This window comes from Pteronotus mesoamericanus, unplaced genomic scaffold (assembly GCF_021234165.1).
Source record: "Pteronotus mesoamericanus isolate MK-2021 breed Mesoamerican mustached bat unplaced genomic scaffold, CSHL_Meso_final contig_40, whole genome shotgun sequence".
Classification (NCBI taxonomy): Eukaryota; Metazoa; Chordata; class Mammalia; order Chiroptera; family Mormoopidae; genus Pteronotus; species Pteronotus mesoamericanus.
The window spans coordinates 3,560,818-3,576,675 of NW_026555150.1; the positions used below are offsets into that span (position 1 = coordinate 3,560,818).

Consider the following 15,858-nt stretch of genomic DNA (forward strand, 5'->3'; position numbering starts at 1 on the left):
AGCCAAGCCAGTCAGGGCTGTAACTGCTGTTGGTATTGTAACTGTTCATCCTTGTATTGGATTAAAATCTACAGCCTGTAGTTATATTTCTCGATTTTAATTGTGCTCTCAAGCTTCACAGCATTTGGGTCCCTTTTCTACATGACAGCGTCTTAGATATCTGAAGGTACTTATTATATCCTCTACATCCCTCTCCTCACAATTTTTTCCCTTTTAGATGACCACTCTCTGCTCCTCCAACTAGTGCTCATAGGACACCGTTTTCATCATCCTGATAGCTCTTTAGGGACACTACACTGTTAACATCACTTCTAAATTTGTTCAGAATTTAAAATAATATTCAAAGTGTAACTGAATTGGCTCTGGATGTTGCACATCTGGACATTAATGCAGCCTGGAGTTGCTTTAAGGTTTTTAGCAGCCATGTAATATTGGCTTACAGTGAATTGGCAATTAACTAAAATCCCACGATTTTAATCTGCTTTGGCCTTCATGTGACTTCTTTCCAAATCAGGTTTCCATCTTCCTTTAGTTGTGCAACAGATTTTGTAAATCAGAATGCAAATCTTTACACATATTTCTGTTAAAATTTATCAAATTAGCCCTGGCTGGTGTCGCTCAGTAGATTGAGCACTGGCCTGCAAACAGAAAGGTCACTGGTTCGATTCCCAATCAGGACACATGCCTGGGTTGCAAACCAGGTCCCTGGTTGGGGGCATGCAAGAGGCAACTGATTGAGGTCTCACACATTGATGTTTCCCTCCCTCCCTCCCTCCCTCTCTAAAAATAAGTAACTAAGATCTTTTTTTTTAAATGTATCCCATTAGGCTATCATCCAGCCTTGGTTTCTTTGAATCTTGATTTTTGTCATTCAGTTTATGCTGATTCAACAAAGGGCCTTGACGCTAATATCAATGTTTTCAGATATCTGAGAAACAATAGTTAAAAGTCATGGAGACTATCTTCCAAAAACTGTTGTATGCAGCTGTAACTCAGCTGTTTCGCTGTATATGGATTAATACCATTGTAAATTGACAAGGCCCAGAAAGACTGATATCCATTGCCAGCCTACAAGATAGAAGCCTTATGTTGAACATTACTCTAAGAAGGGTGATATTCCAAGACATATTGTGCCAACATAATGCCAAAAGAGCTGGTTATTCTTCCCAAGAAATCGATCAATACACAGATGAAGTAGAGACAGAGTCCTTGTGACTGTTACTTTGCATTTGACAAGCATATACAGAGTATAGTGTTAGGAACTGCGTGAGACTCCGAGAACCAGGGTTGCCTCCCTGATTACGTCTCTTGTCCCAGAGTAATTGTTAGTAGCATCATTTTTCACTTTCAAAAGTGTCCAGGTTAGGAGGATAAATAACTGGCCATATTTCTCATAACGCAACTAGTTCCTTTGAGTTTTTTTAATTGGGTTAAATGTTACACAGCTATAATTTGCCAGATCTAATGAGCAGTAGTACTTCTTACCATTTACATAGATTGTTTCTTAACCAAGAGAAGTTGATAGCAAAAGCAACTACACATACTCAATATTCCTCCTGAGCTACCATCTAGAGGACAGAGTTATATACAGCTAAAATGATCCAATTCCAACCAAAAAATGGCCTCTTTGTTTACTCATGAATATCAGAAACTTTTGATGTTCTTAGAGAGCCCATTGGAACCAATATTGTGAATAACTTAATCTTTTGTTAAACAACAAAGTAAGGAAATATTTAAAATTAAATCATTAACATTCTGAACATTCTTTTTTAAAAAATTTGTAGAAACTGAACTTTGATGCCTTGAATATATAATGATCCATTATAACAATTATGCTTAGACTTTAAGACTCTGCATATTTTATGCTGCTTTCGTGGTTTTCCTAATTAATGATTTCACATGGTTAATTTTAATATATTCTGCATCACAGTTTCTATCTTTATGTAAAATAAGCACTTAAAATGAATAGTTCTGTTCTACTTGCTTAAATATTTCCTCTAAAAGAGAAAACAAAATTGATAGTTTTTACTTTATGGCTTGAACTCTGGTATTTAGAATTAGAATGTTTCTTAGAGATTGTATAATTATTTTTATGTCATCAGTGAGTAATTTGTTAGTTCCTAATATCAAAAGTGATTGCCTATGTTTCACATTTTGGATTTCCTAATGTAATGTTCTCTTTTTAGAAAAGGTGGACAAGTCCTATTTTCAAGAGAAGATGACTCTTAACTGTTTTGAAGGATCTAAAACTTGTGTACCTGCAGCCATCGATAAAGATGAAGAATTTGTAGAAGAGTTTAATAGATTAAAAACTTTTGCTAATTTTCCAAGTAGTTGTCCTGTTTCAGCATCAACACTAGCACGAGCTGGTTTTCTATATACTGGTGAAGGAGACACCGTGCGGTGCTTTAGTTGTCACGCAGCAGTAGATAGATGGCAATATGGAGATTCAGCAGTTGGAAGACACAGGAAAGTATCCCCAAATTGCAGATTTATCAAGAGCTTTTATTTTGAAAATAATGCTGCGCAACCTACAAATCCTGGTATCCAAAATGGGCAGTACAAAGCTGAAAACTGTCTGGGAAACAGAAACCATTTTGTTTTAGACAGGCCGTCTGAGACTCACGCAGACTATCTTTTGAGAACTGGACAGGTTGTAGATATGTCCGACACCATGTACCCAAGGTACCCTGCCATGTGTAGTGAAGAAGCTAGATTAAGGACATTTCAGAACTGGCCAGACTATGCCCACTTAACCCCAAGAGAGTTAGCTAGTGCTGGGCTCTACTATACAGGTGTTGATGATCAAGTGCAGTGCTTTTGTTGTGGTGGAAAACTAAAAAATTGGGAACCTCGAGATCGCGCATGGTCAGAACACAGGCGACACTTTCCTAATTGCTTCTTTGTTTTGGGCCGGAATGTTAATATTCAAAGTGAATCTGATACCCTGAGTTCTGATAGGAATTTCCCAAATTCAACACATTCTCCAAGAAACCCAGCCATGGCAGATTATGAAGCACGGATCATTACTTTTGGGATGTGGATGTACTCTGTTAACAAGGAGCAGCTTGCAAGAGCTGGATTTTATGCTTTAGGTAAACCTTATTATAAAATCAGGCTAATACATAACTTTCCAACTATCCAAGGGCTCCTAAAAAGTAAATGGATCCCCTTAGCCCCCCTGAACTCTTAAGTATTTAGGTGTAGGGTGGCACGATTATATCACTAATTCTCTTAACCCATATGTTGAGTATGTAATGTAACCACTGAATTTATATGAGAAAGACTACTATATTAAGAGCCATGTTTATCTTCATGTAATTGTTTTTTGAAGAAGGATGACATGCAAAAGATGATAGGTATCCCTGATTAAAGAATGAGTTTGATAGTAATACTAACTATAATTTACCGAGTGCCTGCTTTGTGTGCTCAGTACATATATTAAATGTATTTTCTCTACACCTCTTAAGAAAATAAGAAAAGTTAATATTAAAAGAGTTTAGTTTGGCTGATATTAAAGTTAATATCTGCCTTTTATACAGAGACTGTATATTTGAAAGCTGCCCTGTATAATGCCTTATTGCTTCAAATGAGCGCTTTTCAAATGGACTACCATGGGCATGTCAGAAAAAGCCATTAGTGTGGCGGTTTTCATTTACTTTAGAATTGAATATCTACAAAATACAAAATATCAATTATTTTATATTTTATTTACATAGTATCATACAGGTTTTAGTGTCATGTAGCTATAACGTTAGAGAAACTTACTTTGTAATTTCATTATGCATTAAACTTTACTATTATTAAAGTTTCACAGTGTGAAAAAGTAAGCTTTTGTCCCCAAATGACATATGTTAAAAAAGAATGGAACAATTATAATTTTCTACATAAAAATCAGGCAGTTTTATTTTTGTTCTAGAAAATACCTCCAGTTGAATCAGTGAATTTAATGTGTATTTCCTCCTCAAATGATCATGTCTATTACTTAGATGTGAATTTGAATGTATTTTTACGTTTTATTATCCTTTTTCCATTACCATTCATCCCCCTTATACTCTTCTCCACTTCCACCCTTCCCCCCCCCCCCCCCCCCCCCCCCCGCGGCAGTCCCACCCTGTCTTCCCTGTCCATGAATTTCTTTTCTTTTTGGCTAGATCCCATCACCCCCAACCCTCCTCAGGGTGGATGTCTTTTTTTAAGCTATACATTTTTTATATAACTTAGAAATGCTTCATTTCATAGTGTTAAAAAAGGGTGTTTCTGTGTAAGCTTCTAATTGTATAAAATACATGTATTTTTACTTGTGTGCTTTCTTAGGTGAAGATGATAAAGTCAAGTGCTTTCATTGTGGAGGAGGTCTAAGTGATTGGAAGCCCAGTGAGGACCCTTGGGAAGAGCATGCTAGGTGGTTTCCAGGGTAACGCATTTAAATGTTCATTCAGTAACAGCCAAGTTGGACAGTCTGCAGTGGGAAGACTTGAATAACTTTTCACCTCAACTCTTTTTGCCTTCCCAAGCCTTGAAATTCACACCAGGTTTATAAAAATGGGGTCACCTACTTTATAGGGGAAAAAAACACCTAAGTCTTCTCTGGTGACAAAAACATGCATTACTTGTATATTGTATTTATGACATTCAGATGATTCCATTTCTAAACACCAAATTAGGAATGTATACTTTCGTAGTTGTTGGAAGTAGGCTTTTTTACAGCGGGTACAAGAGAACCTACAATAAGTAGTATAACAAAGGGAGCATTTTATGGCTCCTTAGAAATGCTGAAAAGCAAGGTAATGGAATTAAGATGAGGGAGATGATATCATACACTTTACTAATTTTCCAGCTACTAAAGTTTAACCTTCTCGTTTAGGTGTAAATATCTGTTAGAAGAGAAGGGACAAGAATATGTAAACAATATTCATTTAACCCATTTACTTGAGGAGTCTGTGGTAAGTCAAATATTGTAGAATATGTATTTTCAGATATTATGTAACTTGTTTTACAATGATTTCTTGGTATAAAATTCACAGTATTGTATTTTAAATGAATACTGTATGGTGAGCTTTAACAGGGGCTTGGTGAAAAGTGCTTGTTATTCTTAACCTGAAGCAAATTGGTGAAAGGGTATTCGGATGAACTGAGTTAATGTCACTATATGCAAAAAATGGGCTTGAAGAACTAAAATACTTTGATCTCTCAGCCTTCTCAAATTTGACTTTTGTACTCATAAATAGTTATAAACTACTTATGAGGACAGCTCTGGGGGAACACAGTTGCCATTATGGTTCTGCCATCAGCTGTATTGCCTCATTCAAGTTTTTTAATCTTCCTGAATTTCAACTTCTTGTCTGTAAATTGAATGGGTTGGGTTAGATGACCTTTTAACTTCCTTCTAGCTTCATTGGGCTATACCTCATGGGAATATTCATATGTTGAATTGGAAGAAAGCCAATTTTTCCTTTGTGATTAATGTAACTTTTCAAATTGAAGTAATTGCCTTCCACCAAAAGGAATTTTAACTTATAATTTATATTTCTATTTTAGGGAAGAAATGATGAGAAAACACCGTCACTAACTAAAAGAATTGGTAAATATGCTTATTGTAATAAATATCCTTTTAATTTCATTGCCAACTTGTTATTTATAAGGTAGAAGAGTAAACATATTTTTTCAGGTTCACCAAGGTGTATTTATTTGAGATGAGATTGCTATCAGTTTAAAAGTAATGAAGTGCCTATAAATTTCAGTAGGATATTTATATACTCAGAACATTCCTACAGAGGTCGGACAGTTAGCTTTTCCAGATTTGGGAGGAGCGGCTCTAGGTTGTCCATCACCACTTTGGGGGCTGCGTTAGTTAACCAGGATCATGAATCCAGTGATCCGCTCATGTGTCATCACCGTGATCAGCCCTAACCTGCCTGCCTATTTATTCTATGTCATCTTTGTACCTTTCCCATCTTCACAGAGGGGTATATTTGGGTTTGTTTAGCCCCTATTACCTCACAGAGAGGTAGAAATTTGTAATATGGCAAAGATTATTTATTCACCATAGACATCTTTGAAAACCAGAAAGTGGGCAGAGAAAGGTAATATGTTAAGTGAAGAAGATGTTGTTATCCCCACTTTTCAGATGAAGAAACAGAGTCACAGAGGTTAAGTGACCTGTTCACAGTTAGGTTACAACTCGTTGGTGGAGCTAGAACTATAAACAAGGTCTTCTGAATCCTACATCGCACTACGGATCTCATTCTTAACGGAGGCATGTTTCAAAAATAGTAGAAAGTTTAATTGAGAATATGTTTGGTGATTCCCCCCTCCCTATACTCATAGCAAGAGAATACTATATGTACTCGTAAATATGCTTGAGAAGGAGAGCCACTTTGATAAGGGTTTTGTAATGGGAATAAATAATACAGTTTAAGAAATCATTTATTCCAGCTGATATTTTTGAAATTATCCAGAAACAAAGAGTCTGTAACATTTCTTGATAATCATCTTTACAGTGCATACTATTCTTTTTATGACTAATAAGACTCTTGCTTTAGGATTAATGTTTTTTAATAGAAATATAATTGATTTTGCAAAATTTTCACCATTATAAAGTATACTTTTTGGTATTTTTAGTATATTCACAAGGTTGTGCAACCATTCCTACTGTTTAATTACAAAACATTATCATAACCCCAACAAGAAACACCATACCTATTAGCTGTCACTCCCCTTTGCTGCCTCCACCTCCCCAGACCCAAACAACCACTAATCTACTTCTATCTGTGTGAGTTTGCCTATCCTGGTCATTTCATATTAAATGAATCTTAATGGCCTCAAGGTTCACCCATTTTGTAGCACTCATGTATGAGTATTTCTTTTTTATGGTAGAAAACTATTTCTTTGTGTGGGTAATACGCCTTGTTTATTCAGTTGTCAGTTGGTGGACATAGCTGATGCTGCTATTAACATTTATGTACAAGTTTTTGTGTGGACGTATGTTTTTAATTCTCTTGGGTATATATTTAGGGATGGAGTTGCGGGGCCATATGGTAACTCCTATGTTTAACCCTCCAGTAAACTGCCAGAAAGTTTTCTAAAGTGGCTGCACCATTTTACATTCCCACCAGCAGTGTATGAAGATTCCACTTTGTTTCTCCACATCCTTGTGAACACTTGTAATTGTTTGTCTTTTTATTACAGCCATCTCATGGATATGCAGTAGTATCTCATCATTGTGTGTGTGTGTGTGTTTCCCTGACGCCTAATGATGTTGGGCATTTTTCACCTGCTTAGTGGCCATTTGTATGTCTTCTTGGGAAAAATGTCTGTTCGTCTTTTTTGCCCGTATTTTCATTGGGTTATTTGTGTTTTTATTATTGAATTGTGAGAGTTCTCTATATATTCTAGTTCTTTTTATATATAAGTCCCTTATCAGATATATGATTGGCGAATATTTTCTCGCGTCTTGTAGGTTGTCTTTTCACTTTCCTGTTGGTGTCCTTTAAAGCATACAAGTTTCTAATTTTGGTGAAATCAAATTTATCTCTTTTTTGTTGCTTATGCTTTGATGTCACATCTAAGAAACCATTGCCCAATCCAAGGTCACCCTAAGTTTTCTTCTAAGAGTTGTATGTTTTTAGCTCTTACATTCAGGCTTTTGATGCATTTTGAGTTAATTTTTGTATATAGTATGCGGTAGTGGCACATTTAATTCTTTTTCATGTGGATATCCTGTTCTTGCTTTTGGTTTTCAGCAAGCTGACCTTCAGGTACCTGCAGGATATCCAAGTAGGTGAATGTTAAAACCTGGAACTCATAAATGAGGGTGAAACTGTGGTAATAGGGAAAGTGTCCAGAGAGATTGTTAAAAAGGAAGGGGAGATCAAATGAGGGAACCATCACTATCTAATCAGGTGAGCAGAAGGAGCCAGCAAAAAATTGGGGGAGAAAAACGGTCAGTCAGTAGAACCAGGAAAGAGTGATGTCCGGCTGACTTCTGGACATCTCCACCTAGAAATTTCAGAAACGGCTCAAATTCAGCTTCTCTTTTGAAAACCACGCAGATGAGTTCAGCCCTGCTCTATTCCCCCTTGTGTTAGTATCACAATTCACAAAGTTGTCCTGTAATTCGAGTCATTGTAAGCTCTTTGCTTTCTGTAATCTCTCTACATTTAATCAATCACCAAGTCTGATAAATTCCACCTTTGTAATATTGTCTAAAATCCACTGGTTCTGCCCTGGTTTCTGCCCTTATTTCTTATCCAGGCTACTGTAGCAGTCTCCTTATTGATCTTTTATTTGCACTGTAACCTCCTGGCAGAATTTTTGTCAAACATAAATCATGTTACTTCCCTACTTAGAAAATATCCTTCGTTACCATACTGTTTCTTACCATCACATCCCTCCATGCCCCAGTCAAAATCAACCCCCAATTATATTCTAACTCCTACGACCATAGGTTAGATTTGAACATCTTATAAATGGAGTCATACAGTATGTAGTGTGTTGTCTCCAGTTCATCATTATGATTATGATGACGTTTTTCTCTCTGTGAGATTCATCATGTCGTCTATGGCAGTAGTTCGTTCTTTCTTGCTGTGTAGTATTTGAATATACCACAGTGTACTTAGTCATTCGCCTGATGATGGACATTTGAATTTCCAGTTTGGGGCTGTTAAAAATAATACTGCTATGAATATTCTTATGTACGTCTTTTGTGGGCATGTGCATCATTTTTAATAGGTGTAGAATTGATGAATGAGAGGGTATAAATCTCCTGTTTAGTGCTTTCTTACATAACCTGTATCCTGCTTTGAGTATCATAAAAGTGAGTTTTTCTTTGCTTCCTTGCCATATCTAGTTTGCCCCCCCTTTATTTATAGAAACTAAGTCTGAGAAATAGGAAACCGATACCTTCAAAATCACACTGGGACTTCCCCCTATTTCCCATTATTTTTTCGGAATAATTGCTAGGGACTTGGTAAAGAAGACATCTACTCTTTAAGTACCTTAGGTTGGTTGTTAATGAGAACATCTGATTTGAAAAATGTTCAAATTTTTTAAGCATTTAACCCTTTTCTTATCTATTTTACTTTATCTTGCACTGTTTCATCAAGTCTTTAAAGCACTTAATTCATAGTGCTGCAAAATACAAAAATTCTGAAAGCGATCCTTCAGTGCCTAAGTATTTCAAACTTCTGTTCAGAGCAGCTTTGGTTTCTTGGGGTTTTTTGTTGTTGTTGTTTTTCTTGCTGCTTAAATTTTTTTTAAGTAAACTTTGTGTTGAGTTGTATTAATGAAAATAATTGTTTAAACTCTGTTCTTTTTCCTCACCAATTTTCATTTCAGATGATACTATCCTTCAGAATCCTATGGTACATGAAGCTATACGAATGGGATTCAATTTCAGGGATATTAAGAAAATAATGGAGGAAAAAATTCAGACATCTGGGAGCAACTATAAATCACTCGAGGTTCTGGTTGCAGATCTAGTGAGTGCTCAGAAAGACAACACGCAAGATGAATCAAGTCAGACTTCATTGCAGAAAGGTATACCTGGCTGGTTTTAAAAAGCAAGAGACACCCAAGAGTACTTCATTATGGATAGTATCTTATATGACTTTGTGACCCATTAATTTCCCTCTTCTCACATGCACCTTAAGATAGACATTTTTTAACATTTTATTATGAAAAATGTCAAACATACGCAAAAGTGGAGAAAAGAATATAATGGACCCTGAGGTACCCATCAACCAGCTTCAGTAATTATCAGCACTTTTCCAGTCTGGTGTCGTGCCTTCCCCCAATGGGTGTTTTTGTTTTGGTTTTTTTGAGGGGAGTTGTTTTTGGCTATAGTATTTCAAAGTGATTCCTAGACATCCTAGGTATCATTTACCTTAAATATTCCAACAGGTATCTAACAAATAAGGACTTTTTAAAGAAAACTTCTAATACTGTGTGTTAGTCTTCTTGGGCTGATGTGAAAGGATACCATAGACAGGGTGGCTTAAACAACAGACATTTATTTCCGACAGATCTGGAGGCTGGGAAGTCCAAGATCTAGATGCAGGCAGGTGTGGTTCCTGATGGGAACTTCTGCCAGACTTGCAGGTGGCTGCTTTCTCTCTGCATCCTCACATGGCCGAAAGAGAGCACTCTGGTTTCTCCTCCTTTTTTTTATTTAAGGACACCGATCCCATGGTGGAGTCTCACCCTCGTGACCTCATCTAAACCTAATTACCTCCCAAAGACCCCGTCTCCAAGTACCATCACATTGGGTGTTAGGGCTTCAAAATACGAGTTTTGGGAAGACAGATATTTAGTCCATAACATAATATGACCACACTTCAACGAAATGAACAGTTAAGGCTAGAGTGAAGTATTACCAGAGGTCAGCTATTAGTCTGGGGGGGGGAAATCTATGCCCAGAGCATCACCATCTCAAGTAAGGATCTGTATGCATTGCTGAAATAAGGTAGAAAAAGTAGAGTAGATATCAGTGTTTGGTAGGCATGACAGCTCATTCCATTGTGGTCTGTATAAGGAATCTCAAAGAATCAGAACCAAGAGAAACCCTAAAGATTATATAACTTTCATTACTGCAGTGAGAAAACTGAAGTGCAGATGTGCTGTTGCCCAAGATCACCCAGGCAGTTGGGAGTGAAATTCAGGTTTCCAGACTTCTGGTCCAATGTTCCTTTTTTCAATTAAAAACAAAATAATGGTAAACTATACATAACAAAATTTACCATCTTAACCATTTTTAAGTTTACAGTTCAGTAGTGTTAAGTACATTCACACTATTTTGCAATGAATGTCCAGAACCCTTTTCATCTACAAAACTGAAACTCTGTAGCCATTAAAAAACAACTCCCCGTTCCCTTTCCTGCCAGCCCCCGGCAGATACCATTCTGCTGTCTGTCTCTATAAAATTGACTACTCTAGGCATCTGGCCCATTGTTTCCTACTCATTGCAGCATCACATCCAAAAGTAATGTATAAATTACTTTATTCTTTTCCTCCTCTTTTTATTTTTTTTAAAGATTTTATTTATTTATTTTTAGAGACAGGGGAAGGGAAGGAGAGAGGGAGAGCAACATCAGCGTGTGGTTGCCTCTCACACATCCCCTCCTGGGGACCTGGCCCGCAACCCAGGCATGTGCCCCGATTGGGAATCGAATTGGCGACCCTTTGGTTCACAGGCCGGAGCTCAATCCACTGAGTCACACCAGCCAGGGCTATTCCTTTTTTCAAATTATAAAGCTACTTTTAATACATTGAGGTAAACCTCACAGGACTAAAAAACACTCGGAAGGGGTAGTCTCCTCGCATCCCAGGAGTGGTCCATGGGAACGAGGGTATCTGTGGGGAAGGAAGAGCTAAAGAGACCCAGTACAGACTCAAGGCAAAGAGCAAGAGGGTTGGACATGAAGCTGCCAAGCTACTTGGGTTCCTTCTCATTTGCCTTTTGTGCTTTTGCTGCCTGTTCTCTGAGCCCCTTTACTTCTGAGTGGCAGCAGAAAGCCTGTCATCTCTGTTTTTCCTTAACCAAGTCCCTTTTTTTCATATTCTTCTGCTTACAGCTGGTTATGACAATAGCATGAATATGCATTTCATTCTTACTCTTTCGGTCATACACTTTTATATAACATAAGTCAGTTTATAATTCTGTCCCTTTACTCAAGTTGTTTCCTTTGTCCTGAATGCCTTTTCCCTGTCTGTATACCTGGTCTCATTCCCCACTCCGCCCCCAGTTCCCTAAGTCCATCTTGTGAACTAACTCATCTTTCAAGGCCCAGCTCAAAGGTCACGTCTTTGAAGTTTTCCCCAGTACCCATAGTAGAGTTCAGAGCTCCTACTTCTCTGCTCAGTGCTCTTAGAGCACTTGTAACATTATTTTGGAACTGCTTTTTTTTTTTTTTTTTTTTTTTCCTCCTGCCAATTAGGCTTCTTGAGGTTAGGGGCTTTATATTCTTGTCTCTGATAAGTTCCATGTTTGAGCCTATAGTTTTCGTTATGCCCAGGAGGTTGCCTTTTAAGAAAATGGAGATTTAAACAACCCTCTCTTGCACTCCTGATCAGGGAAACCTTTCTGAAGCACAAATATGAACATTATCTCTCTCTAGGTTAAAACCCTTCACTGGCTCCTAGGGCCCTGAGAATCAAGTTGAAACTCCTTTACATGGGTTGCCAAATATTTCAGGATCAGGCTCCTCCTACCCTCTCCTGTAGCCTCATTTCATGCTGTTTCCCCTTCAAATTCTATTCCCAAGCCTTACCTGTGGACTTGCAGTGCCTGTTCTCCCTCTCCCCTTGGAGCCTACTCATGCTGTTTCCTCAACCTAGAGCACCCTTCTTCCACTGCCCCCAAGGCCTTCTCCCTCTCCCTAGTTTATTCCTCTAGGAGGCCTTCCCTTTAAGTGTTCATGCGTGCACATATGTGCATGCACTTAGACCTTTCCTGTGTTCTTCATAACACATTCTAACTACCTTTATCTTAACGCTGTACTATAATTTCCTGTATACTTGTGGCCCTTACTTGTCTGAATGATTTGGGGGCTGAGGGCTATGTATATAATTGTTCTGTCTCTAGTGCCTAGAACCTCGTTAGGTGTTCAGTAAGTACTAGTTGAGAAAAACTAAACCACTATTTCCCAAACTTCTTTTCCTGACAGTGTTCCCCAGGATGCTAAAAGGGATGCCATGAAAAAGGAGCTCTATCATTCAATAGGGAAATGCACTGCGAACTTCTAAGTGGGGATATACACTACATTATACTGCCCTGAACTTGAAAGCAGCAGTTTCCAAATGCCAGTGGGCTCAACCCCAAATAGTTTAGATTCTGTGAATGAGGCCTAGGAATATGTTGTTACAAATGTCCCAGATAATTCTTGTGTGAGGCCAGATTTAGAAATCACTGGTATACAGTGATTACAAACATTGTTAAAGTATGTAATGTGTTTGGAATAGTGCCTAGCACATGGTAATGTGTTATATTACTGGTAACTGCTGTTATTGTTGATTTTTGTCATTTTAGTTATATAAGACCACAAAACATGTTTTTGTGGCATATTTATTAACATTTCACAAAGCCTAGTTTGGGAAAGGCTGAATTAAGCAGGTACTTAAATACCATCCATATGCTGATGACACCCAAATCTCTATCTCTAATGCTGACTTCCGACCTCAAGACTTGACTCTCTAGTTGCCTGCTAGACATTTTTATATAGATGCCCTGAAAACACCTCCAAAATACCTTGAAAATTCCAGACCTGTACGTCCTTTTATATTTCCTATTGGCATCACCAGCCCTTTGTCAGCCACAGTAGAAATCTTGAAATCAACTATATTGTTTCTTGCTCATCCCTCACATCCAGTCAGTCACCAAATCCTACTTGTCCCACTTCAGAAGTGTCCCTCAGATCCATCCCTCCATTTGCAGAATAAGCCATACCCTTTCTGTGCAGTACTTCTTTTGCCTAACCCTTGCTCGTTTGCCTGGCAAATTGCTGGCCACGTTTAAATGTCATTCCTCCACTTCCCTGCTCCCCGCACCCAGCAGCTGCCAAGCCATGACGCTTTCCCCAGCTAGTCTGAACAGAAGAACTTGTTCTCTCATCTCGTCCCCGAGCTTTATTAGAGCACTTCCCGCTTTGTATTTTGTGCTTACCTTCATGGCCTCAGCTCACCTCCTTTCCTGCTAGAGCAGAGGCCATGTGTAAGCCGTCCTGTCTTCCAACACTTGATTAGCACCTGGCACATAGGAGGGGTTCAAATTGTATCAGTGAATTTGAACAACTAAGAAAGTCTACAATTAACTAATTTCTTTTCTCTTTGTACAGAGATTAGTACTGAAGAGCAGCTAAGGCTCCTGCAAGAGGAGAAGCTTTGCAAAATCTGTATGGATAGAACTATTGCTGTAGTGTTTATTCCTTGTGGACATCTGGTCACTTGTAAACAATGTGCTGAAGCAGTTGATAAATGTCCCATGTGCTACACAGTCATTACTTTCAGGCAAAAAATTTTTATGTCTTAATCTAACTCTACAGTAGACGTGTTATATTCTTATTACTCTGATTGAATGTGTGATGTGAACCAAATTTAAGTAATCAACATTGAATTCCATTAGCATTTGCTCCCAAGAAGAAAAATTGTAAACTGCAGTATTATAGTTGGCAATCTAAAATTTGAATTTCTGGATTTTCAAAATACTAGCTATATATCTATCCTTTTTTTTCCTAACTATTAACTGAAACCATAGACTAAGAAGCATCATATTGTAACCGATTGCAATGTGTATTTGTAGTACACTGACTTGGCTTTGAAGTGTAAGTGAATTAATCAGCTAAATTTTTCATTATTTTCAGGTAGGCTTAGCAGGTGGAGCATTCCGTGGAAACGTGGAGATTAATCTCTCCAATCATATAATTTGTTTTATGTGAAAAAGGAGTGAACTCTTCCACATTGGTGAAAAGATAGAGATTATTTTTAGATGTTAGTCTTTGTGTTTTAGATTTTGTCTATTTTCTTTTAAAATTATACATACATACTTGTGTGGATGATTTTTTAAAATGATTTTGCCATTGTTAAAAGGGTATTTAATGATAGAATGCCATCTACCCTACATTGTATCAAATGAGCCAAATGAAGGTTGTTTGCATTTGTGTATATATGGAACAAAAGACTGGGAAAGATATGTACCAAACTGTTAAATGGGGTTTCTCTTGAGGGGGTGGGGGGGTCCCAGAGGGGCTTTACAGGGACCTTTCACTTTCTACTTTTTTCATTTTGTTCTGTGTGAATTTTTGTAAGTATGAGTTACTTTTGTAATCAGAATTTTTAGAAAGAATTTTACTGATTTAAAGGCTTAGGCATGTTCAAATGCCTGCAAAACTACTTATTGCTCAGCTTTAGTTTTTCTAATCCAAGAAGGCAGGGCAGTTAACCTTTTTGGTACCAATGTGAAATTTAAATGTCTTTATGTTTGTCCTGCTTTGTGGATGAAAAATATTTCTGAGTGGTAGTTTTCTGACAGGTAGACCATGTCTTCTTCTCTTGTTTCAAAATAAATATTCCTGACTTTGTAAAATGAAATATAAAATATGTCTCAGATCTTCCAATTAATTAGTAAGGATTCATCCTTAATCCTTGCTAGTTTAAGCCTGCCTAAGTCACTTTACTAAAAGATGTTTGTTAACCCAGTATTTTAAACATCTGTCAGCTTATGTAGGTAAAAGTAGAAGCATGTTTGTATACTGCTTGTAGTTGTAGTGAAAGCTTTCCATGTTGAGATTCTCATATCTTGTATTGTAAAGTTTCATGTGAGTTTTTACTGTTAAGATGATTAAGATGTATATAAGACAAAATGTCAAGTCTCCTCTACCTTTTTTTTTTGTTTTCTTGACTAGTAATAGTAATGCTTAACTCTGAAGTACATGTTCTCTCAAGATCCTTAAAGACCTTTTGGAAATTATAAACTATTGACAAGGAAAGAAGAATATTTGTTTAAATATTAAAGACAAAAAACTTGAATAAGAATCAATATAGATAAAAAATGGAAGTTTAAAAATACTTCATGGAATACCCACCCAGGCTTTTTTTTTTTTTTTTTTTTTTTTTTTTTTAGATTTTATTTATTTACTTTTTTGGGTTTTTTTAGAGAGTGGGGAAGGGAGGGAGAAAGAGAGGAAGAGAAACATTGATCAGTTGCCTCTCACACCCACCTAACTGGGGACCTGGCCTGCAACTCAGTCATGTGCCCTGACTGGGAATCAAACTGGCGACCTTTTGGTTTGCAGGTCTGTTGCTCAGTCCACTGAGCCACGCTAGTCAGGGCCCACTAAGGCTTTAATTACAAGATTTTCACAA

The 15,858-nt window shown here is 37.4% G+C and overlaps 1 protein-coding gene across 3 annotated transcripts in view; it reads left to right on the forward strand.

The window, feature by feature from the left end:
* XIAP (X-linked inhibitor of apoptosis) overlaps positions 1-15,493 on the forward strand; it is a 31,176-nt gene extending 15,683 nt beyond the window's left edge. For 2 of the 3 annotated variants that reach the window (XM_054576989.1, XM_054576991.1), the window contains 6 exons: positions 2,187-3,095; positions 4,318-4,417; positions 4,868-4,946; positions 5,542-5,584; positions 9,340-9,540; positions 13,833-15,493. In XM_054576989.1, coding sequence (XP_054432964.1) covers positions 2,219-3,095; positions 4,318-4,417; positions 4,868-4,946; positions 5,542-5,584; positions 9,340-9,540; positions 13,833-14,026 — 1,494 coding nt within the window. In that variant the 5' untranslated portion in view covers positions 2,187-2,218 and the 3' untranslated portion in view covers positions 14,027-15,493. The remainder of the gene's footprint in view (positions 1-2,186; positions 3,096-4,317; positions 4,418-4,867; positions 4,947-5,541; positions 5,585-9,339; positions 9,541-13,832) is intronic. The other variant, XM_054576990.1, reaches the window with a different exon arrangement.
* The last annotated feature ends 365 nt before the right edge of the window (positions 15,494-15,858 follow it).